Source organism: Phyllostomus discolor, chromosome 4, assembly GCF_004126475.2.
Source record: "Phyllostomus discolor isolate MPI-MPIP mPhyDis1 chromosome 4, mPhyDis1.pri.v3, whole genome shotgun sequence".
Classification (NCBI taxonomy): Eukaryota; Metazoa; Chordata; class Mammalia; order Chiroptera; family Phyllostomidae; genus Phyllostomus; species Phyllostomus discolor.
Genome location: NC_040906.2, coordinates 43,689,791 through 43,715,693, shown reverse-complemented (window position 1 = coordinate 43,715,693; position 25,903 = coordinate 43,689,791). Strand labels below are relative to the sequence as shown.

Below are 25,903 nucleotides of genomic sequence, written 5' to 3'. Positions count from 1 at the left end.
ATTTTTAAAGCTCCCAGGTGATCTACTTGGCAGCCAAGGGTGTTACCCCATGGTTTCAGATAGTCATGGCATCAGTGAAAGCAATGGCCACTTTAGTTTCCAGCACAGATGCTCAACACAAAAAGTAGACACACAAATCTTGAATGAAAGAATGAATTTATTTCTATTTTTGCCATTGAATCTAATGTAGAAAGTATGTAAATATTATATTTTGTATATTATAAAAACTCAAATATATTTTTCAGATTCATTTATATGCTCAAAATTTCAGTGAATTTATATGCTCAAAAAGGCACAATATGGATTAATAAGCATTACCAATTTCCACCAGACTTCACGAGGTCTTAAATTTACCAAAAAGAGGTTAGTCTGGGGGGAGGAGAGTAAGAAGATATGATAACTGTGAACTGCTTGTAGATAGCTAGACCTATCTTTTTAGTAGAATTATTTTCCTGAATTGTTTCCTAAGCCATTTTCTTTCCCTTACTATCTTTTCTTTCTAATAAGTTGTAAACTCCTAATTATGCCTTCAACCTAGGGAAATAATGACTTTTTTCAAAGCACTCAGGAATACTACCTGTTCACTTATAAAACAGTTGTTTGAAGTTTGGAAAGAAATACAGAGCAATGCTTCAGATTGTGTTCTGTCTAGATAGACACACTATCTGCCTGTGTGCTAGCCATAAGACTCTAGAGAAAGCTGCTTAACTTCTATGAGCCTTGATTTTCTCATCTGTGAAGCTGAGATAGTTACCATCTTACAGTATTACTGTGAGGATTAATTGAGATAGATATATGGCACTTAACATGGTGACCCTTGGTAACATATAAGTGCCTAATCAACGCAGATGGTTGCTGTTGTTTCTGCAGCTGCCATTCTTGTCGGAACACATACAGTACAACCTTCTCAATACAAAGGTTGCTCAGGTATTCAGTCTAGTTCACACATGTTCATTTAGACTGTGGCATACTTAATGTAATAAAATTTATCCTTGTATGCCAGGAATATTCCAAAGCCTCTACCACCATGACAACCCTGTTAAAGTGAACAGCTAATGATAACTAAGATTACCTTTCTCTCCTTCCTGTTTTCTAAGAAAGATAACTCAGTAGGTTCAGCTGAAAGAGCATAGTGGGCGCTAGGAGGAGAAAGGGTGATGGGTGTTTGAATTAGCAATTTGGAGTGGAGAGTGGTAGGTATTCTTGATGTCTTGGTTAGTAAGGGACAAGTCAGGGATCTGCAAATTACATAGTACCTCATTTAAAGTTATGATGTGAAAGGTTTAAAATGACTCTTTGTGACCCAGCATTGAAACCAGCATTTATGTTAGTGGTTAAAATGTGTACCAAGTTCCAAAGTACCTGACTTTAAAACAAATGTTTGGACATATCCCTTTGTAAGTTAGAAGCTATTTTTATAAACCAGCACTTAAAGAAACATTTAATACTTTTTGCTTTAACAGAGAAACATTTACTTGTTCTAAACTTTATATGTATTTTTTTCTAATTAGTACACTTTATTTCTTAGAGTATTTTTAGATTCACAGCATAATTGAGCCGAAAGTGCAAAGAGTTCCTGCATGTCTGCTGTCCCTGCATGTACCACCTCCCACTGCCAATATCCCACACCACTGCTGTTTGTTACAGTGGATGAACCTACATTTAACACATTACTGTCACTTGGAGTCTGTAGTTTACATTAGGGTTGGCTCTTGGTGTTCTGTATTCTTTGGGTTTTGACAAATGTATAATGACATACATTCACTCTTACACAGTCTTTACACTGTCCTAAAGATCCTCTGTGTGTTACCTGTTAACCCCTCCCTGCCACAAAACCCTAGCATCTACTGGTTTTTATTTTTATTTTCTATTGACTCCATAGTTTTGCCTTTTTACCATGTTGTGTGGTTGGACTCAGACAAAATGTAGCCTTTTTAGATTGGCTTCTTCTCTTAGTGATGAATTAAGATTCCTACTTTTTTTCATGATGTGATAGCTCATTTGTTTGGATTGCTGAATAATGTTCTGTCAGCTGTATGTACCAGTTTATTTACCCATTTGCCTACTAAAAGACATCTTGGTTGCTTTCAACTTCTGGCCATTGTGAAGCTGCAATAAACATGTGCAGGTTTTTGTATGGACATAAGTTGTTAGTTCATTAAATATCAAGGAGAACAATTGTTGGATAGTATGGTAAGAGTATATTTAGTTTTGTAAGAAACTGTCAAACTGTCTTCCAAAGTGGAAGTACCATTTTTGCATTCCCAGTAGCAGTGAATGAGAGTTCCTGTTATTACCACATTCTCCAGCATGTGTTGTTGTCATTGTTTTGAATTTTGGCCATTCTAATAGGTATGCAGTGGTATCTCATTCTTGTTTTAATTTTCAGTTTTTTAATGACATGTCTTAGTTTGTTTGGACTGCTCTAACAGAGTACCCTAATAGACTCAGTCACTTATAAAGAACAGAATTTTTTTTTCTCACAGTTCTGGAGGCTGCGAAGTTCAGCCAAGATTTGGTGTCTGGTTAAAACCTGCTTTCATAGACAGCTATCTTCTCACTGTGTCCTTCCATAACAGAAGGGGCAAGGGAGCTCTGGGGGTTTCTTTTATAATGATACTAATTTAATTCATGGGGGCTGTATCCTCATGACCTAATCACTGCCCAAAGTTTCCCCTCCTAATAGCATCACATTGGGTGTTAGAATTTCCACATCAATTTTGGAGGCATGTGAAAATTAAGTCCATACTAACATAGAATGTTGAACATCTTTTCATGTGCTTATTTGCCGTCTTATATCTTCTTTGGTGAAGTATTTGTTCAGGTCTTTTGTCCATTTTTAAATTGGGTTATTCGTTTGCTTATTGGGTTTTAAGAGCTTTTTGTATATCTTGGATAACAGTCCCAATATCAGATGTACAAAGGATCATACTAGAATACTATATGCCAGCAATTCAATAACCTAGGAGAAATGGATAAATTCCTAGAAATATAACCTGCCTAGATTAAATCATGAAGAATTGGAAAATCTAAATAGACTAATCAGCAGTGAGGAAATGGAAACAACCATCAAAAAACACTTAAAAAATAAAATACAGGACCAGATGGCCTCACTAGTGAATTCTACCAAACATTCAAAGATTTGAAACCTATCTTCCTCAAACACTTCCAAAAAATAGAAGAGGCAATATTTCCTAACACATTCTATGAAGCCAACATAACCCTGATAACAAAACCTGGGAAGGATAACCCTCCCAAAAAGAAAACTACAGACCAGTATGTCTGATGAATACAGATGTAGAAATTCTAAACAAAATACTAGCAAATTGAATACAATGCACTAAAAAATAATACATCATGATCAAGTGACATTCCAGGGGTACAAGGATAGTTCAACATATGCAAATTGATCAATATAATACACCACATTAACAAAAGAAAAGGATAAAAAAAATCACATGATCTTATCAATAGACTCAGAAAAAGTTACCCTAACTGGTATAGCTCCATCAATTGGATGTTGTTCTGTAGAGCGAAAGGTCCCTGGTTTGATTCATGGTGAGGGCACATGTCTGGGTTGTGGGCCTGCTCCCAGGTAGGGGCATGTGCAAGAGACATTTGATTGATGTTTTTCTCTCATACATTGATGTTTCTTTCCTCCTCTTTCTCCCTCCCTTCCCCTCTTTCTAGAATAAATAAATAAAATCTTTAAAATATAGATGCAGAAAAAGGATTTGATAAGATACAACATCCATTTATGATTAACACAATCAAGTAGGAATAGAAGAAAAGTACTTCAACATAGTAAAGGCCATATATGACAAACCAATATCATACAGTATCATATTGCAATATGATATCATATCATATTCAAAAGTGAGAAACTGAAAGCTTTTCTTCTAAAATAAGAACAAGACAAGGATGTTCACTCTTGCCTCTCTTATTCAACATGATGCTGGAAGTCCTAGCCAGAGCAATCAGGCAAGAGAAAGAAATAAAAGGCATACAAATTGAGAAGTACGTGTCAGTTTTTGCAGATGACATGATTTTGTACATAGAACACCGTAAATACTCCACTAAAAAACTGTCAGAAATAATAAAGTTGTGAATATAAAATCAAAGTACACAAATTCACAGGTTTCTTATATATTAACATGAAACTTCAGACAAAAGTAAAAAATAATTCCATTTGCATTTGTAACCAAAAGACTCAAATACCACCTAGGAATAAACTTAACAAAGGATGTGAAAGACGTATGTACTGAAAATTACAGAGCATTATTCAAAGAGATTGAAAAAGACACAACGAAATGGAAAGATGTTCCGTGTTCACAGATTGAAAGAGTCAACATAGTTAAAATGGTCATATTACCCAAAGAAATGTACAGCTCTAATGCAGTCCCCATCAAAATCCCAATCATTGTCATTTTTTAAAAAGAAATGTAACAAAAAGCCATCAAATTTGTATGCAATCATAAGAGACCACAAATAGCCAAAGCAATCCTGAGAAAAAAGAATGAAACTTGAGATACCACACTACCTGACCTCAAATTATACTATTGAGCTATGATAATCAAAACAGCAGAAACACACACACAAAGATTATTGGAACTCTGAGAATGGAGAGCCCAGAAATAAAAACACGTGTATATGGGCAAATAATTTTTGACAAAGGAGGCAAAAACACATGGTGGAGAAAAGGTAGCCTCTCTCATAAATGATGCTGAGAAAAATGGAAAGCCACATATATAAGAATGAAACTAGATTAGTTTGTCCCCATGTACAAAAATATAATTCAAAATAGATCGGAGACCTAAATATAAGATCTGAAACAATAAATTACAAGGAAGAAAACATAGGTACTAAACTTATTACATTTATTTTACTTGGTTGTAGGGAACATTTTATGAAAGGCAAGGGAAGTAAAGGCAAAAATAAACAAATAGAACTGTATCAAATGAAAAAGCTGCACAGCAAAAGAAACTGACAACCAAACAGAAATAACAGTGACTGAATAGGAGATGATTTTTTCAAACAACAACTCCAACAAAGGGTTAATATCCAAAATATATAAAGAACACATAAAACTCAACACCAAACAATCCAATTAAGAAATGGGCAGAGGTCCTGAACAGACACCTCTCCAAGAACATGTACAAATGGCCAACAAATATACGAAAAGATGCTCAACTTCACTAGCTTTGGGGAAAATGCAAATCAAAACTATAATGAGATACCACCTCACACCTGTTAGAATGGTTATTTATCAACAAGAACAAGTAATAACAAGTGTTGGAGAGGAAAGGGAACCCTCATTCATTGGTGGCAGGAAAGTACACTGTTAAACAGTCTATGGAAAATAGTCTGGCAGTGCCTCAACCAATGGAGAATAGAGTTACCATATGGCCCAGCAATCCCTCTCCTAAGTATATACTTGAAAAACTAAAAAACGTGTATTTACAAAGATATATGCTACCCTTATGTTCATTGCAGCATTATTCACAGTAGCCAACAACATACGGAGTCAAAGTGTCCATTGATACAGGATTGATAAAGACGATATGGTACATATATACAATAGAATACTGCTCAGCCATAAGAAAAGACAAAATAAATACTGCTAAGCCATAAGAAAAGACAAAATACTGCCATTTGCAACAACATGAATGGACCTTGAGAATAGTATGCTAAGTGAAATAAATCAGAAAAAGCTAAGAACCATGTGGTTTCACTGATAGGTGAGATATAAAACTGACACTTGTGGGCACAGAGATTAGTGTGATGGTTACCAGAGGGAAGGTGGTGGGGGTGTAGTGGGAGTGAATCACCTAATATATGACAACAGGATATGGTTTGATTCAGGTGATGGGCAACACAGTGCAATATACAGATCTTGTGTCATAGAAATGTGCAGTTGATACCTATATGATCCTATTAACCAGTGTTACCCCAATAAATTTAATTTTTTTAAAAATTCTATATATCTTGGATAACAGTCCTTTATTAGATGTTTCTTTTGGAAATATTTTCTGCCAGTCTGTGACTTGTCTTCTCACTCGCTGACACTGTCTTTTGCAGAGCCGATCTAAACTTGAATGAAGCCCAACTTATCAATTATTGCTTTCACAAATCATGCATCTGGTGTTGTAGCTAAAATGTTGTTGCCATAACCAAGGTCATCTAGGTTTTCTTCTATGTTTTCTTGTAGGAATTTTATAGCTTCACATTTTATTTTAGGTCTTTGATCCGTTTTGAGTTAACATTTGTGAAGTGTGTAAATTTTGTGTCTAAATTTTTTACATGTGGATATCCAGTTGTTCCAGCACATGTTTTTGAAAAGACTGTATTTTCTCCATTGTATTGCCTTTTTTCCTTGTCAAAGGTCACTTTTGACTTTATTCATGTGGGGTCTATTTCTGTTCTCTTTTTTGTTCAGTTGATATAGTTGTATATTCTTTTGTCAAGACCATGCTCTCTTGATTACTGTTGCTTTACGGTAAGTCCTGAAGTTGGGTAGTGTCAGTCCTCTGACTTTGTTCTCCATCAGTACTCTGCTGGCTATTCTGGTACTTTCTCCTCTCCATAGAAAGTCCAGAATCAATTTGTTGATGTACACAAAATAACTTGCTGGGATTTTGATGGGGATTGCATTGAATTTATAGGTCAAGTTGACAGTATTGATTCTTCTTACCCATGAACATAGAGTATCTATCTATTTATTTAATTCTTTGATCTTATTTGCACTTTTAATAGATTTTTGTGTTACTATATAGCACTTTAAAATTTAGTCAGAGTAAAGTCTTTTGATGTTATACCAATACATCTTAGCAAAATGTGGCTCTTTTATATTTGTAGCCATAAAATTAAGCCCATTCTTAAATAAGAACTTTGTAGAGTAAGGTTTTTAAAATTTTAAATTCATACTATACACATAGGAATTTTTATTTTAACAATTTAAAATAGGACTCTCAACACATACCACTTTTCATAGTTATGTCAAATCCAACTTAAGTCTTTGTTATAGTATTTTTTACATGAATTTAATTCAGCTCATTTTAAGATAAGACTTATTGCCATAAGGTTAAAAAGCATGCAGAATTTAGTATAAATCTTTGCATATTTGTCTTAGCATGGGATTAAAACTTATATGTGTTAAAAGCATATATTTGTCAGTTGAATCCATTATTAAATTAAGCATTTGAAAGTTCTTATAGGGAATCATTCCAGTACTGGAAAAGTAGAGTATTCGTGATTTTTGCAGTAACAGTAATAGCTAAAAAAATATGAAAGTGCTGAGAAATTGGGTTTTTAAAGCTATCAGTCCTTATGCTGCTAAATGTCAATAATAATAGTCACTTGTTAGCATTAAGAGCAGCTAGTAACAGAAAATTACCAGGTGCAAGTGTGTCACTGTCTAAACTTCCTATGTTGTTTTGTGGAGAAGATAAAATAGCTTATGGGAAATACAGTATTTAAAATGAGGAAATTAATGTTTGCAGGGGAAAAAACAGAACAAAAGTACTTCTCATTTTAGACAAAAAAATTGAGTGCTCAATTATGGAATTTAACAATTCTTTTTTTTTTTTTTTTTTTTTTTTTGCATTACTGCATTTTGAGGTTTCAATCAGCAAAGCTCCTAATATTTTTGTCTCTGCTTTTCCATATCGAAACTGGAATGAATTTTACCTTTGCTGTATGAATGAAGTAAATTGCTATATAAATGAATGGTTTTTTATAAAGAGAATATAAGAAAAAGCTCCATTTTCTCTCCTTTCCTCCATCCTTTTCTCCTTTGTGTCTCCCTCCCTCTCCCCTTTTCTATTCTTCCTTCCCTTCTCTCTTCTTCTCCCCTTCCCCATTAAACTCACATTATAAAGTCTCCCTTTCTTCTTTTAGTCAAATCCCACAACTCTTCAGTTACTTTGAGTTATTAAAGTACTTACAACTTTTAGGATGTAAAAAGCCCAGTTCATGTCTTGTAACCTTACAGAGCTTATATTCTAGTGGAACAGACAATAAGTAACATATTGATTAAATAGATAAGAAGTAGATAAGATATATAATATGTTAGAGAGTGATAGATGCTATGGAGAAAAAGTAGAAAGGAAGATATGAAATGTGGGGATTATGTGTGATGGAGGAAACTGTGTAGATATCTCAAAAAGGAACATCATTCAGGCAGAGACACAACTGGTACAGAGGCCTTGAGGTGAAAGTGTACATTGTGTGTTGGAGAAACAGGTTACTCAACTAGTTGAACCAAGAAGAGAGGAACAGATAAGAAGGATGGTGGGGGTTGTAGTGGCAAATTGTGTAGTGCATGGTAGGGTCATAAGACTTGGACTTTAACACAGAGTAAGAAGGCAAGCCTTTGGAGGGTTTTGACCAGAGTTATATGAGCTGATGTACTTTTTAACTATCATTCTGTCTGGTTGTCATATTGAGAAAAGACTACTGTGGTTGTCCTAGGCTCAAAGGTGGAAATAGGTAGGCTATTGTAATTAACCATGCAGAGGATGCTGGTGTTTTTGAAACAAGATTGATTGGTAGGAGTAGAGAGTGTTAGAATTTTGGGTATGTTTTGAAGACAAACCCAATAAAATTTGCTGATGAACTGGATGTGGGGTAGAAAGAATGTTGTCAAGGATTAGGTCCTAAGGCTTTTATCCCAACAAACTAGAAGGAAGACTGGAGTAGCCATTAGATGAAATAGGGAAGATTGTAGGAGGGACTCAATGTGGGACATGTTAAACTTGAGGTACTTTTCATAGTTATTAAATATAAAGACTGTCGAGTAAGAATTTTGATGTATAGTCTGGAATTCTGGATAGGAAATCTAGGCCGGAGATAACAGATTTGGGAATTAAGAGCTTATTGGCACTATTAGAAGCCATAAAACTACATGAGCTCACCAAAAGAGAAAATAGAGGTAGAAAAGAAAAGAGGTCCACGAACTGAGCTCTTGACAACTGGCAATATTTAGAAGTTAAGGAGAAAAGGAAGAGCAATAGTGATTGAGAAGGAGAGTTGGAAGGTTAGGTGGAAAAACATTAGGCTATTCTAGCAACAAAATAAGAGAAAGTATAACAAGGAGGAAGAAGTAAGTGATCAACTGTGTTCAGTGTTGCTGGACCAGGCAAATAAAAGAATGATTTGAGAAATGAGCATTGGGTCTAGTGATGATGTCATTTGTGACTTTGGATGACAAAGTCCAAACTATTGGACTTTGGAATAGTCCATCCAACTATTCAATGGAGTGATAGGAGGAGTAAAAGCTGGTTGAGACATTGAGGTGGGAGCTGGAAGGGGTAGAGGAATAGAAGTTTGTTTTTACTAAGGTTGAGGAAGTGGCACTTCAGTGTTCTTGTGGGCATGGTTCACAAGAAAGGTAAAAATAGATGATCCAGGGTGGAGTTTAAAATGGCTGGAGTTTTGTGCTTATAAAAAAAAAAGGAAAAGACTGAAAACTGGTGTAAATAGCACCTATCTTGAGATTGTCAGCATTTATCACCTATTTTCTACCTAGCTGTGAATCCTCATTGGCAGGTCAGCTGTTAGCCTATAAAATGCTTTGTTTGAGTTAGGATGAAATCACTCCTATACCTAATGCCTTCTCTCCATCCTTTCCCTATCCCTCCTTAAAAAAAAAAAAAAGTCTGACTAGCAAATGACACCTTTGTGAGAAGGAAAAAGAGCCACTTGTTCCAAGTAAGGCAACTTACACAAGGGCTGGGTTTTAGCCCTAACTTACCTTAAGCTAGATGTGCTTTGAACAGTGAAGGAGTCACTACTGGTAAGCTGTAGCCCTCCTTAGTCTACTCCATGGCAAAGGGAAAGTCATATTTAATATTCTGTTGTAATAAACATTTCTCTTATCCTGTGGCAAAATAGCATAAGTGAAAAGAAAGGAAATTCAGAAACCAAGAGTTTAGTATGGGAATCCCAGCTCTTCTGCCAACTGGCAAAAGGTATTTAAAATGGATCATTTAGTTTCTGTGCCTTGATTTCTTCAGGCATAAAGGGTCGGGTTTACCCTCAGCCAAATCCTTTCCTGTCTGAAATTCTGTGATTCATTAAAATACAGTAATCTACAACTTAATTTCTGTTCAGCCATGTGAAGCATAACATAGTTCTGCTAAGAACCAAAAAAATATCACTTAGGAAATTTGGTTTCTTGAGTTCTCACATAAATTATTATTTGCAAAATTTGACTGGAGATTAAATTTGATGTAGCAGCACTGAAATTTTAAGAGGACATAAAGGAAAACCAAAATATAGACTAGTTCATAGACTTTGTCCAAATTCTTTCTGCGTTATTTTGTAGCTGTGGGACATGGAAAGTTATTTAATTCTCCAGACCTTAGTTTCCTCATCTAAAAATAGGAATAACAGTACCTACTTAATAGATTTGTAAGGAGGGTTAAACAAGTTGTACACTGTGATGCTATGAACAATGCCTGTCTTATAATAAGGATAAAGTAAACCTTAGCTAACATTACTATGACTACTACTACTGTTATTACTACTACATGACACGTAGAGTTTAGAAACACATTTTAGTAAAGTAGCTATCCTATAAAAGTCTCTGGGGGCGGAAGATGGCGGCATGGTAGGAGGGAGCGGATTCCCGTTCCCCCTATGCAGGGGAGAGAAACTGGCTGATCTGCGGAGGAACAGAGCAAGGGGCCAATAATATTGCAACATTTATGAAAACAGGACATGAAAAATTATAGCGGACATTGAGAAACTAGATGAGTAGGGGGAAGCTGTGAACACCAGGATACCCCAAGGAGACTGCACCACTGAATCTCACAGGTATTCTACCACAGAAGTTCACACCATAAACCCAGGGAACTAGAACAGATCAATTTAAGAAACAGAGGCTAACAAGAAGAGTCTTACAAACAATGAGAAGACAAAGAAACAGTCCCCAAATGAAGGGAAAGGAGGAAGCCTCAGAAAGAATGCTAAATGAAATAGAAGCAACTCAGCTATCAGATATTGAGTTCAAAGCAATGATTATCAAGAAGCTCAATGAGCTCACAATGAGCTACCAGAAACTACAGGGAAGCTACAGTGAACTCACTGCAAACTATATCAACATGAAAAAGGAAATAGAAACTATCAACAGGGGCCAAGAAGAAATGAAAAATACAATTTCTGAACTGAAGAACACAGTAGAAGGAAAGAAAAGTTGGATCAGTGAAGCAGAAGATCGGATCAGCAAATTGGAGGACAAAGTTGAAAAAAACACCCAGAAAGAGCAAGAAAAAGAAAAGAGGCTCAGAAAGAATGAAGAGGGATTAAGAGAAATGCAAGACAATATGAAATGTAGTAATATCCATATAATAGGGATACCAGAAGGGGAAGAAGAAGAGCAAGGGATAGAAAACCTATTTGAAAAAGTAATGATGGAAAACTTTCCCAATTTGAGAGAAAAAGTCACACAAATCCAGGAAACACAGAGTCCCAATCAGGAGGAATCCAAAGAGGCCTACCTCAAGACACATAATAATTAAAATGGCAAAATTTCGAGACACAGAGAGAATCTTAAAGGCAGCAAGGGAGAAACAGGAAGTAACATACAAGGGAGCCCCAATAAGGCTAGCAGGTGACTTCTCAATGGAAACACTCCAAGCCAGAAGAGAATGGCAAGAAATATTCCAAGTAATGTGAACCAGAGGTCTGCAACCAAGGCTACTTTACCCAGCAAGGCTCTCAATCAAGATAGAAGGCCAAATAAGAAGCTTCCCAGACAAAAGAAGTCTAAAAGAATACACCTCCACCAAATCAGCTCTGCAAGAGATGCTAAAGGGACTGCTTTAAGGAAAGGAAGGGAGGGAGAGAGAGAGAGAGAGAGGGAGGGAGAGGAACACAGGTACGTAAATGGCAATGAACAAGTACCTATCAATAATAACCTTAAATGTAAATGGATTAAATGCTCCAATCAAAAGACAGAATAGCTGAATGGATAAGAAAACATGACCCACACATATGTTGCCTACAAGAGACCCACCTCAGAATAAAAGACCTACACAGGCTGAAAGTGAGGCTGGAAACAAATTTTCCAAGCAGACAGACAGGGGAAAAAAAGCTGGGGTAGCAATACTCATATCAGACAAAATAGACTTCCAAAAAAGGTCCATAAAGAGAGACCCAGAAGGTCACTTCATAATACTCAAGGGAAGAATCCACCAAGAAGATGTAAACATTGTAAATATATATACACCCAACATAGGAGCACCCAAATACATAAAGAAAATCTTAGAGGACTTCAAGAAAGATATTGACAGCAACACAATTATTGTGGAGGATTTTAACACCCCACTGTCAAAAATGGACACCTTCCAAATAAAATATCAACAAAGATACTGTGGCATTGAATAATGCCCTAGATGAAATGGACTTAACTGATATATACAGAACCCTCCATCCCAAAGAAGCTAAATACACGTTTTTTTCAAATGTACATGGAACATTTTCAAAAAATAGACCAGATGGTAGGACACAAAACAAGCCTCAACAAATTCAAGAAAACTGAAATCATACCAAGCATTTTCTCAGATCACAAGGGACTGAAACTGGAAACCAACCCCAAGGGAAAAAAAAAACAAAACACTCAAAATCATGGAGATTAAATAGCATGCTATTAAACAATGAATGGGCCAAGAATGAAATTAGGGAAGAAATCAAAAGGTTTCTGGAAACAAAATGAACTCACAACAACCCAAAACCTATGGGACACAGCAAAAGCAGTTCTGAGAGGGAAGTTCATAGCGATACAGGCCTACCTTAAAAAGATAGAAACATTTCAAGCAAACGACCTAATCCTGCATCTACAAGAACTCAAGGAACAACAACAAAGACAGCCCAGAGCAAATAGAAGGAAAGAAATAACCGAGGTCAGAGCAGAATTAAATGACAAAGAGACTAAAAGCACAATTCTAAGCATCCATGAACCCAAGAGCTGGTTCTTTGAAAAGATAAACAAAATCAACAAGCCTTTAAGCAGACTCATCAAGAAAAAAAGGGAGAAGACCCAAATAAACACAATCAGAAATGAAAAAGGAGAGATTACAACAGATACCACAGAAATACAAAGGATTGTAAGAAATTACTATGAAGAACTGTATGTGAAGAAATTTGAAAATGTAGGCGAAATGGACAAATTTCTAGAAAAATATAATCTCCCAAACTCAATGAAAAAGAAGCAGAAAGCCTGAACAGATCAATAACAGCAAAAGAAATTGAAGCAGTAATAAAAAAAAACTCCCAACACACAAAAGCCCTGGACCAGATGGTTTCACAGGAGAATTCTACAAAGCATTTAAGGAAGAGCTAACCCCTATCCTTCACAGACTATTCCAAAAAATCCAAAAAGATGGGAGACTCCCAAACTCTTATTTATGAGGCCAACATTATCCTAATTCCAAAACCAGATAAAGACACAACAAAGAAAGAAAACTTCAGGCCAGTATCACTGATGAAAATTGACACTAAAATCCTCAACAAAATACTGGCAAACCAAATCCAACAGTACATTAAAAAGATGTACATGACCAAGTGGGATTCATTCCAGGGATGCAAGGATGGTTCAATATTCACAAGTCAGTAAATGTAATACATCACATAAACAGAAGCAAAGACAAAAACCACATGATCATATCAATAGATGCAGAAAAAGCATTTGATAAGGTACAACACCCATTTATGATAAAAACACTCAGCAAAGTGGGAATAGAGGGAGCATTCCTCAACATAATAAAGGCCATATATGAGAGACCTACAGCCAACATCATACTCAATGCGCAAAAATGAAAATCTTTTCCACTAAGATCAGGAACAAGACAAGGCTGTCCACTTTCACCACTTCTATTCAATATAGTACTGGAAGTTTTAGCCACAGCAATCAGAGAAGAAAAAGAAATAAAAGGCATCCAAATCGGAAAGGAGGAAAAAAACCATCACTGTTTGCAGATGACATGATAGTGTACATAGAAAATCCTATAGACTCAGCCAAAAAACTGCTTGACCTAATAAATAAATTTGGCAAAACAGTGGGATACAAAGTCATTATCCAGAAATCAAAGGCATTTTTGAATGCCATCAATGAAACAGCAGAAGCAGAAATCAAGAAAAAAAAATCCCGTTTGATATAGCAAAAAGAAAAATAAAATACCTAGGAATAAACCTAACCAAAGAGGTAAAAGACCTGTATTCAGAAAACTACATAACACTGAGGAAAGAAATCAAGGAAGACACAAACAAATGGAAACATATACCATGTTCATGGATTGGAAGAATTAACACCATCAAAATGTCCATACTACTCAAAGCAATGTATACATTCAGTGCAATACCTATTAAAGTACCAATGGCATGTTTCACAGACGTAGAACAAACATTTCAAAAATTTATATGGAACCATAAATGACCCCGAATAGCTGCTGAAATTTTGAGAAAGAAGAGTAAAGTAGGAGGGATCATAATACCTGATACTAAACTGTATTATAAGGCCATTGTAATCAAAACAGCCTGGTACTAGCATAAAAACAGGTACATGGACCAATGGAACAGAACAGAGAGCTCAGAAATAAACCTAAGTCTCTATGGTCAATTAATATTTGACAAAGGGGTCAGCAACATAAAATGGAGTAAAAATAGTCTCTTCAACAAAAGGTGTTGGGAGAACTGGACAGCTACGTGCAAAAAAATGAAACTCAAGCACCAACTTACACCTTATACAAAAATAAGTTCAAGGTGGATGAAAGACTTAAATATAAACCGTGACACCATTAAAGTCCTAGAGGAGAATGTAGGTAGGAAAATTTCAGATATTTTATGCAGAAACATTTTTACTGACATGTCCCCTAGAGCAAGGGACATAAAGCAAAGAATAAGCAAATGGGATCTCATCAAAATATAAAGCTGCTTCACGGCTGAAGAAAACAGTATTAAAATAAAAAGAACCAACTGTATGGGAAAACATATTTGCCAAGGATACCTCAGACAAGGGTTTAATCTCCAAAATATATAAAGAACTTACACGACTCCACTCTAAGAAGACAAGCAACACAAGTAAAAAATGGGCAAAAGACTTGAACAGACACTTCTCAAAGGAGGACATACAGAGGATACAGAGACACATGAGAAGATGTTCAATATTGCTAGCTATCAGAGAGATGCAAATTAAAACCACAATGGGATACCACTTTACATCGGTCAGAATGGCCGTCATAAACAAAGCAACAAACAGTAAGTGTTGGAGAGGGTGTGGAGAAAAGGGGACCCTGGTGCACTGTTGGTGTGACTGCAGACTGGTACAACCACTATGGAAAGCAGTATGGAACTTCCTCAGAAAACTAAAAGTGAATCTGCCTTTTGACCCAGCAATTCCACTGCTGGGACTATATCCTAAGAACACGAAAACACCAATACAAAAGAACCTTTGCACCCCCATGTTCATAGTAGCACAATTTACAATAGCCAAGTGGTGGAAGCAACCTAGATGTCCATCAGTAAATGAATGGATCAAAAAACTATGGTACATTTACACAATGAAATTCTATGTCACAGAAAGAAAGAAGGAGCTCCTACCCTTTGCAACAGCATGGATGGAGCTGGAAAGCGTTATGCTAAGCGAAATAAGCCAGGCAGTGAAAAACAAATACCATATGATGTCACCTTTAACAAGGAGCCTAAACAACAAAGCAAAGAAATAAGCAAAATATAGTCAAAGACACTGAAATAGAGGACAGGCTGACAGTGACCAGAGGGGAAAGAAGAGGGAATTTCAGGGGAGAATGGGAAGGGTTTACAGGAACAAATATAAAGGACACATGGACAAAAACTAGGGGGAATGGAAATGGGAGGGAGGTGGGATGGATGGGTGGGTGGGCTGGAATGGGAATAAAAGGCAGAAAACTGTACTTGAACAATGACTAAAATTTTAAAAAAGATTAAAAACATCTCTGACACTAATTTAATTTTATAATTGTTATCTTTAGTCACTAAGGAAAAAATTGACTGAGAAGAGGAAATTCCAGTGAATCAGGTTTAACTTTTTTTCCTCCTCAGAATTGGTACTCCGTTTTGTATATCTTTAGTTACAATGAAAGTTCAGTTAGGGAGTGTACTGATTCTCAAATGACAACAGAATGAGCCATTACTGTGATTAGTTTCAATTGTTGTGATAATTAAAACTTAGGAAGTAGTATTGTGTTAAAAAACATATTATCCCTAAATAGCCTGAAGGAATAACACTTTCTTTGACATATATAACTTCCTTCAAGATAGATTTTTGAAGCATCCTGTGTTTTGATTTTACCATTGAGCTTTCTACACCCTTTCTATGTACACTTTTTCAGAGCACATATTTGATGATTGATAACGTCACTTACCTGGTGTTTACAGTTCATAGTTTGTTTTACAGAATTAATAAGATACATTTGAAATCCTTTTCAGTTATACTGAATGTTGTATTGTAATTATTGTGGTTGATTTATCAATGCCAGCTGGCACTAATTTTATATCAGACATGCAGATCATTTCTAAACTGGTCACTTTAAAAGAAGAAAAGCTTTATATAATACATTAGCTTAGAAAGTCAAGGTAATTAATGATGTAAAGGTTAGAGAAAAATGGAAGTCTATACGGTAAATTTGAAGAATTTTAAGGAGTATTAGATGGGCCTTAACCGACAAATCATCAGGAATTTAAATATTAGTTGAATTATCTTGTTTGTCTTTTGTAAATGAAATGAGTTGCACACAGTGCAATGTACCTGGGAGTTAGTAGCACCTAGCACTCAGACCTTGGTTTCTAAAACCTTTCCACTAAAAGGAACCAGGGATCCTTGAAGAAATGGTTAATTCTAAGGCAGGAAGCCTAGAGTGTAAGGAAGTGTTCAAAGAAACTGATGGTGGGCTGTCACCAGATGATATAGGGGCCATTTTGAAGAGGCTCTCACTGGCCAAACCTGGGTAATTTGAGCATCAAAATAATTAAAGGCTGTAATGAACTATAAAGCAACATTAGGAAAGCAATGGGAATCCATGAGACCTCACTGGTAGTATACACATTCATACAAATGGGGCTAAAGAGCCAGCTGGTGAATGTGATTTTAGTAGTTCAGTTCTGCCAAGACTTACAAGTGGATTTTAAATATAGGGGGAGAAATGAAGAAGACCAGGATATTTGCATGGTCTTGAAGTGTTTGTCCAAAGGTTGCCTCTTAGTTGTAGTGGAAAGGTATTAAGTAAGCAATAGGAATATTGGACAGCAATTGGTTGGGCAGTGAAAATTAGCATCACCATTTAGGGACAGGTGAGTACCCTGTGCCTCAGGGTGTGATATCCTGAGAAGAACACATCGCCACTTATGTACTATTCTGGCCACTGAGGCACCACCTGTAACTAATCCTGAGGAAACATCAGACAATTTCAAAATGATGAGCATTCTTTAAAAAAAAAAAACTGTATTAAAAATGTTAATGTTATAAAAGTCAAAGAAAGGCTGAAAGGCTTTTTTATATTAAGCTTATAAAGGTAGAGGACATAGATGATCCCAAGAGTAAGTGCTGTATCTGGAGAAAAATGATAAGTTTTTTTAAGGCATTACTGGATCAGTTGACAATTTTTTATAGATCATTGGTTTTTAAGTATTATATTGATATTATATTTACTGAATTGTGGCTGTATTGCAGTTTTATTGATGGTTGTTTAGGAAATGCACACTAAAGTATTTATGGGAAGGGGTTATGATGTATTCAACTTAACTCACAAAGGCTCAGGAAAAGTACTTTGTGTATATGTGGGTGTATGGGTATTCATATACATGTACTTATGCATAGAGAGGGAGGGGTGATAAAGCAAATGGGGCAGAATGGTAACAGAAAGAGATCTGGGTAAAGTTACATGGATGTTCTTGGTTATGATTTTTCTCTAAGTTTTAAATATTTCCAAGTAAGTTTATATACACACATGTACTCACTGGAGCCCATTTCTTATTGCTCTAGGTTGCTAATTTAACTTTAATATGTAATTAGTTTAAGATGTTAAAATTCATTGCTTACAGATATACACATTGATTTTTAATTTCTCTTAAATAGTGCTGGGCCTAAAGGAGATAACATTTATGAATGGAGATCGACTATACTTGGTCCACCAGGTTCTGTATATGAAGGTGGTGTGTTTTTTCTGGATATCACATTTTCATCAGATTATCCATTTAAGCCACCAAAGGTAAGAACCTTAGAAGGACATTCTTTAGTATTTATCCTTCTCCTCTAAAATCAGTTTATTCTAGCGCTTAAGTGCATATTGATGTAATAATTTTAATTCATTGTTTTTCATGGATTGATATGGAAACTCTCATGCACCAAGAAGTTTAAAACTATGAAAGTAATTGATTTCTATTTTTTACAAATAACTCTGTAATCAGCAAAAGGAGGCTCGTTGATTGTAAATAAAAGTACGAGGTGGGGCCCCCAAAAAAACTGGAATTGAAAAAAAACATGTATTTATTCTTACATTTTAAACTTAGTCACCTTCAAGGTACTGTCCATTTGATGCAATACACCAATCAAGACATTTTTTCCACTGCTCAAAATAGTTTTTGAACTTGTCAGTTTTGATGCTTTTTAGTACTTCTGCTGTTTTTTGTTTGTTTGTTTGTTTCACCTATTCCACATTGTCAAAATGTTTCCCCTTTTGAGGGCTTTTTTCCTCTGGGGAAGCAAAAGAAAGTCACTCAGAGTGAGATTGGATGAATGATGAATAGGGAGGGTGAGGCATGGGGGCATGCCATTTTTGGTTAAAAATTGCTGAACGCGCAGTGTAGTATGGGCAAGTGCACTCATAAATCACCCATCATAAAATGGGCAAACACGTTGAAAGAGCCTTCAAAAAAAAATTCACTGAAGCCAAACACAGCCTGTCACAACAATGCCAGCTGGTACACTGATACAGATGGGTTCCTAGAACACTCACCTAGTGAGGGAATCCTATACTACAAGGGGCCTGCCCTCCAGAAGATAATTCTGGAGTTTTTAGCGTCCCCCTCCCTGTTGTACACCACTCTGCACATCATTAAAGCAGATGAATTTTTGATTTTAGATATGAAGGAAAATGTCCTATGAACCTTCCTTAGAAACATAAACAGTAAACCTGTGTGACAGCTTCTAGAAAAAAGGGTTAAATAACTTGAATTTTGTGCTAAGTATTGTACCTTATCTTTATAGATGAACAAAATGTAGAAAAACAAGGCAAAGAAGAGAGAGACTAATAAACTATTTAATGAACTTATTTTGTGCTCTCTGTAGGTAGAAGGTAGTAATGGGAGTCAGGATTGCTAGGTGACTTAATGCCTCCTTGTTGTCTCTGAATAGGAATTAGATGATAACAGAGAAGGATTGAGTTGTGCCTTGTAATGAATGGCAATTCTTTTTCAAGTCTTAAATGTAAGTTACTTAAATAGATTCTTCCTCCCGACTTCTCATTATAAAATGGTCAGGCTAGCTGGTAAAAACCCCAGATACTAAGCCTGAGCATAATTATTCTTCACTTGATCTTAGCCAAAAGGCCTTGAGGCAAAGAGCATAATTATTCTTTAGTTACAAAGATTTATGACATGTTAGGGAAAAGTTGGTTACCAAGCCCTTAACTGTGATGAAGTGTTTTCTTTTTCAGTGTAGTTCCTTTTGTTCCCAGTACTATGTAAAAATATATGAAACAATTTAATTCCTGCAAAAAAGGAAAAAAAAACCTAGACAGTATATTATCTAAAAAGATAACAACATTTCCACCTAGTGGTATTTACCTCAAATTGCACCTACCAAGGCTCCCTAGCAACTAGAGGTATTTGCTCTCAAATATACAGCTATTAGTTTTTTGAGTGCTTTACTCTGGTCCCATCAGAATTTAAGATCTTTAAATGATTGTCTTAGTGCTCCCAAGTATATAGATTATGTCTTGCTAGATCAATCAAATGAAAGCATAAAACCCTCATGTTAATAATAACACAAATTGTATTCACATTCAAAATGACATGTTAAATGGCAGTATATCACTGACCACTCAATTTGCATTCAGTAGTTTTCTGTATGATAGAAAACAAATAAAACATAAGCAAAAGAGCTCATGATTCTATAAATAGTGATACTTTATACTTTCACATGCCTTGTTTTTCATGTTGGAAAAGTGGTTTTAACATGATAGCAGAATTAGCAGGAAAATTTTTTTACAAGATTTACTTTTTACCAGATTATCTTTGTACATGAGGCAAAATCTGTTAAAGAAAAAAGATTTCTTAGGATCTCTTAATGGAAAACAAATTGACTAACATAGGGTTTCAAATTATAGTTCTGTATATGATTTATAATTGTTTTGGTTAATGTAATGACTTTTAAAATTAATTTAGCATGTTAATTTTTTGCTGGTCTCAGTATTTTAGTTTTTTAACCCTTTAATGTTAATTCCTCTTGCCCAAGGTTATCTTATACAGTATTGTAAAGCATTACTTAGATCTATAGCTGGCCAAGTGAAAAAGAAATAAGCCTTCTGCTTTTATCTTAGTGTTAGGTACAGTTATTTCTCTACAGTGCTGCATATTTTTGAAGTTCAGATAAAGTGGTTGAATACTGTCAAAGTATTAATTATATTGTGCTTGTAAACCATACATATAGTCAGCTGCCAAAACCTTAGCATGTATTATTCCCATATTCTAGAGCAGAACTATGTAGTAGAAATATAGTGCAAGCTACACATGTAATTTTAAATTTTTTAGTAGCTACGTTAAAGGAGTAGAAACCATTAATTTTAATAATATTTTATTAACCCAGTATATTGAAAATATTGTCATTTCAGTAACCACTATAAGAGAGTAATGTTATATTTTACATTCCCTTTTTGGTATTAAGTATTTGAAATCTGATGTGTATTTTACACTTTTAGCCCTTTTTAATTCAAGTGGCCACAGTTTAAGAGCTCTGTGGAACTACGTAGTGTGCATGGTATTTAGAGCAGTTCTAGACGTGCAGGGTCGGCTCTCCCCTCACCCCTGCAAGACCAGTGGTTTCTGTCCTGTTAGACTAGTGGCTCCTTTTTTGTTTTTAATTTTGCATTCTTTTGAGGGCTTGTAATATTTTCTTCCTGCACTCCACTTGGGAGATCACAGTAAGCTGCTATTTGCAAGAACTCAGAAACTGTCTTTTTTTTTTTTCCCCTCTGCAGCTCCAAATTAAAAACTAACCACTCGATGTTTGTGATTGTTTTGAAATTAACAGTATTTGTTCCTATGATTTATCATCTTTTTTTTACCCATCTCAGACATATTAGTTTTCTTTTCCTTCATTCAGTAGCTTAGGATCTGGTTTGTTTTGTTTTACTTTCTTGTTTAATAAGACAGTGAGGCAGTTGTGGAAATAAAAGACTATGAAATAGGCTGGTGATTTTACCAACCTTCCTCTAAATTGTTCTCCAGTATTTTCTGACTTATAGCCAGGAATTAGCTGAGGTGACGCTGATCTTTTCTACAACAAACTATTGTAACTTTTATTTTATCTTTAAAAAATTCTTAACCAATTCTTCTTATCTTTGACGTCAAAACATTTTTGTTCTTCCTCACTTTCCGTCTTTAGAATGGGTGTTGTATGCACAACATGCATGCTTATATGGTGCATATGTAACCTAGAAGTACTGTATCATTAATTTTGATTAAGCTAATCAAATCAGCTACTACTTTGATTTAAAATCATTGTAGTTCTTCCTATACTGGTAAAAACCAGAAAATTTAACCAAATTAAATAAAACCATTTGATTTTGTTATTACTTAAACCTAGTATTTGATTAGCTCTTTAGTTAAATTATTTGCTGTTTAGTGTCATCTGTGATGTTTTACCCTTCATTTTTGCTTGTGAGGGTTTTAGTTGCCAAGAAAGCATTTCATTTTCTTCCTGTTTTTAATGTGACTGCCCTTAGGTTACTTTCCGCACCAGAATCTATCACTGCAACATCAACAGTCAGGGAGTCATCTGTCTGGACATCCTAAAAGACAACTGGAGTCCTGCTTTGACTATTTCAAAGGTTTTGCTGTCAATTTGTTCTCTTTTGACAGACTGCAACCCTGGTAAGAAAATATTTATTAACATACAGTGAAGCTGTAGAAATCAGTGGATTTTCTTGGTTAGCTGAAATGTGCATTTGAGAAGTGCTACTGGTGAAAAGATCGGGTAAAATATTTTTCGAGGAAATTATCAATGCTGTTTCAATTAGAATAGACCAAAAGTTTCACAGTAAATTTCTCTTTAGTTTGTTAATGGAACGTTGCCCTACACTTATTTTCTCCCTGTCATTGATGGGCTGTTTTCTGAATTCTGTACTGTATAAACCACTTTCACAGTAGTAAAGCAATGTCTCTGACATCAGTACCTCCATTTCTTCTTGTGTGCTGTCTTGTGCTCTACAGCAGCCACTTAGTGATGAAGAACTTGTTGTTTCTTCCTCTTTTGGATTATAGTTAGTTGTATTGGATGTAGTTAATAGTGGAAGATATTTAAAAATTGTAGCTAATGAGATAGTTGGACAAGATTATGATTATCTATACTTAGAGGTAAAGTCATTAGTGCAGAATTTATGACAATTTAAAGAAATGCATAACTTCCACACATGATCTTTAACATGGGTAGCTGAGTTGAAAACGTGATGTTTAAGACAGGGTTTTACATATGTTACCTTACTAGGAGGTCACTTTTTAAAAGAAGTTGACTTTTTTTTCCTAAAGCTTTGATTAATCACTGGAGGCTATTACTGTTATCTTCAGCCCAGCAGTTGTACATATACCAAAGATGGATATATGGATGGTTGGATAGATAGATATTGTAACATCATTTATTAGGTTGGCCAAAAAAATTCATTCCCCCCCTGCCAGTAAGATGGCTCTGGTAGTGCTTAGTTGTATTTAATTTCACTTGAAACAATTTTGTTAGATTTTATTGTGACAGCTGTCATATCAGTGCACATTTTTAAAAAAAAACTTACTAAAATGGGTGAATTTGTGTGTAGCCATTTTAATATTGAAGATGGAAGAAAATATGCAACTTTTTTGGCATATTATGCTTTATTATTTCAAGAAATGTAGAAATGCAACTAAAACACATAAAAAAGATTTGTGCCGTGTATAGAGAAGGTGCTGTGATTGATCAGACTTGTTATTAAAGGGGTTTGCGAAGTTTCATGCTGGAAGTTTCTCACTAGATGATGCTCCACTGTCAGTTATAGAGCAGTTGAAGTTGATAGTGATGGAATTGAGACATTAATTGAGAATGACCAACATTATACCATGTGAGAGATAGCCTGTACACTCAAAATACCCAAATCAATCAAGATATTGGTGGAAATGAAAAGTCTCTTCTGTTTTAGGAAAAAATTAAACAGGCTTTTTAGCCAACCCAGTATTACAGCAAGATTGGAAATAACTTGAATGTCCATTAATAGAGGACCTACCTGTTAAAAATAATGAGACAGCATTCTGTGAACTGATAGGAAAAGCTCTCGAAGACATATTAACTTAAAAAAGCAAGGCACTGAAAAAATATATATGTGTAACAATATATTCTAAATGCATGTACATGTATGTATCTCTGGATAGAAATGCGGCAAATAGCTGACAGTCTTTTGCTAGGGGAAAGAACTCCTGAGTAATAAAAGTCTGTATCTCAGATTGAATTTCCAGTTCAGAATTCTATTTTTAAAAAATGGTAAGTTTTCAAATGAAGATAAGGATAGTTATTTGAGTCATTTTTGCATAGAATGAAGGAAACATTTTATTCTGAATAGCATTGCATTGTTAGATCTGAGTTTTTATTTTAAAATTACATTTTTGGTGTTTGTTCATATAAAGGCAGAAATATCTAGTACTCTTTCATTATTGAATAAAATGTCAAGAGTAAAAATATTTGTATATTAAAGGCAGATATCTTGTATAAAAATCATTTATTAACTCTACATTCACTTTTTAGTTAAAAAGGCCTTTAACAAAATTGAAGATTAAGATGCTGCTAAAAAATTCATGTTTCAGTTGAATAAACTGTTAAAACTGTACCTTTAAGACATGTAATATCTTCTATTATTCTTTTCACTTTTCCAGCGGATCCTCTGGTTGGAAGCATAGCCACTCAGTATTTGACCAACAGAGCAGAACATGACAGGATAGCCAGACAGTGGACCAAGAGATACGCGACATAATTCACGTAATTTGTTTGCAGTGTGAAGGAGCAGAGGCATCTTCTCACTGTGCTGCAAATCTTTATAGCCTTTACAATACGGACTTCTGTGTATATGTTATACTGATTCTACTCTCTGCTTTTATCCTTTGGAGACTGGGAAACTCCCCAAAAAGGTAAATGCTATCAAGAGTAGAACTTTGTAGCTGTAGATTAGTTATGTTTAAAATGCCTACTTGCAAGTCTTGCTTCTTTGGGATATCAAAATGTATTTTGTGATGTACTAAGGATACTGGTCCTGAAGTCTACCAAATATTATAGTGCATTTTAGCCTAATTCATTATCTGTATGAAGTTATAAAAGTAGCTGTAGATGACTAGGAATTATGTCATTTGTATTAAACCCAGATCTATTTCTGAGTATGTGGTTAATGCTGTTGTGAAAAATGTTTTACCTTTTACCTTTGTCAGTTTGTAATGAGAGGATTTCCTTTTACCCTTTGTAGCTCAGAGAGCACCTGATGTATCATCTCAAACACAATAAACATGCTCCTGAAGGCATAGTTTCCTGTCGTAATATTTTAAGTTTATCTTGTTACAAGGTGTGTCTGAGATGATTGTTGATGAAATAAAATGGCAGAGATGAAGATATTGACTACTAAAGACTAGTACAAATAAATGAATTATTAAATAGAAAAGATTTAAGTGTTATTAAATGTGTAGAGTTTTTTTTCTTTTAAGTTTAAATGAGAGAATATAATGAGGTTAAAAATGCAGAACTGGATTTTAAACCGTTGGGCTCAAAAACATAAAGCTCTACTTTGATAATATGATATATGAGATAAAAATATATGAAATCCTGGTTCACTCAGGAGCCTTATTGTGTATTGTCTTATGGAACATCTTGTTTCCAAATTGGTGATTTCTGTCCACCACTGGGCAGTATTGTCAAAAACACTAATCTGGTAGCTTTTCTATGTCTTGGTGCATTTTTTTAGTTTACTTCTAATCTTGGTCTTGAATTTCTGTGGTGTGTGGTATATATTACCATTCCTGTTGTGGCACTTGGCCAGGAGCCAGAGACAGAGTTGACCGCAGAAACTCTTTTCTGCCCTGAAAGCAGAATAGAACTCTGCATCGGTGTGCAGATGTGGTATTATTTCTCAGTTGAAAAAAAATCCCACATTTTAAGAGTTCCACAGGTTATATAAATTCCTTCTTTCTAGTTATAATTATTAAATATTAGATTTCTTAAAGGAGTTAGAATTACTTTGCATTATTCAGGTATGGTAAACAATAAAATGCTCTTTTTCCCCCCCGTGACTGTGGTAATTATAGAGGTATTTCTTTGGTCATGTAACCAAGGTTGTGAAATATGAGGCAGATGTTTTCTCTAGTCCTAAATACGGAGATAGAATACCATCTTAAAATTTGTAGAGTGGAATTATTAGCATAAAAATACACTGCTTTGAAAATAAAGTAAAACCTTTATGTTTGCATATATCCTTGCTAAGAATAGTGGTCTTCTTTTGACTTGAGTGTCAATAGAAGCCTTAAATCAGAATGAAAATAAAATTCTTTGTATCTACTTTTTATTTAAACCCCCTCCTTAAGAAATCTTCCCATACTACAAAGGAGCAGCAAACAAAAGGTAGCATTTTGAAAATTCAGGACTAGGTCCATG

At 35.1% G+C, this 25,903-nt stretch overlaps 1 protein-coding gene across 5 annotated transcripts in view; it reads left to right on the top strand.

Moving 5' to 3' along the window:
- The window catches only part of UBE2E3 (ubiquitin conjugating enzyme E2 E3), an 87,832-nt gene extending 63,050 nt beyond the window's left edge, over positions 1-24,782 (top strand). For all 5 annotated transcript variants that reach the window (XM_036023225.1, XM_028508975.1, XM_028508977.2 and 2 more), the window contains exons 4-6: positions 18,110-18,242; positions 21,978-22,125; positions 24,145-24,782. In XM_036023225.1, coding sequence (XP_035879118.1) covers positions 18,110-18,242; positions 21,978-22,125; positions 24,145-24,242 — 379 coding nt within the window. In that variant the 3' untranslated portion in view covers positions 24,243-24,782. The remainder of the gene's footprint in view (positions 1-18,109; positions 18,243-21,977; positions 22,126-24,144) is intronic.
- Positions 24,783-25,903: the final 1,121 nt, after the last annotated feature.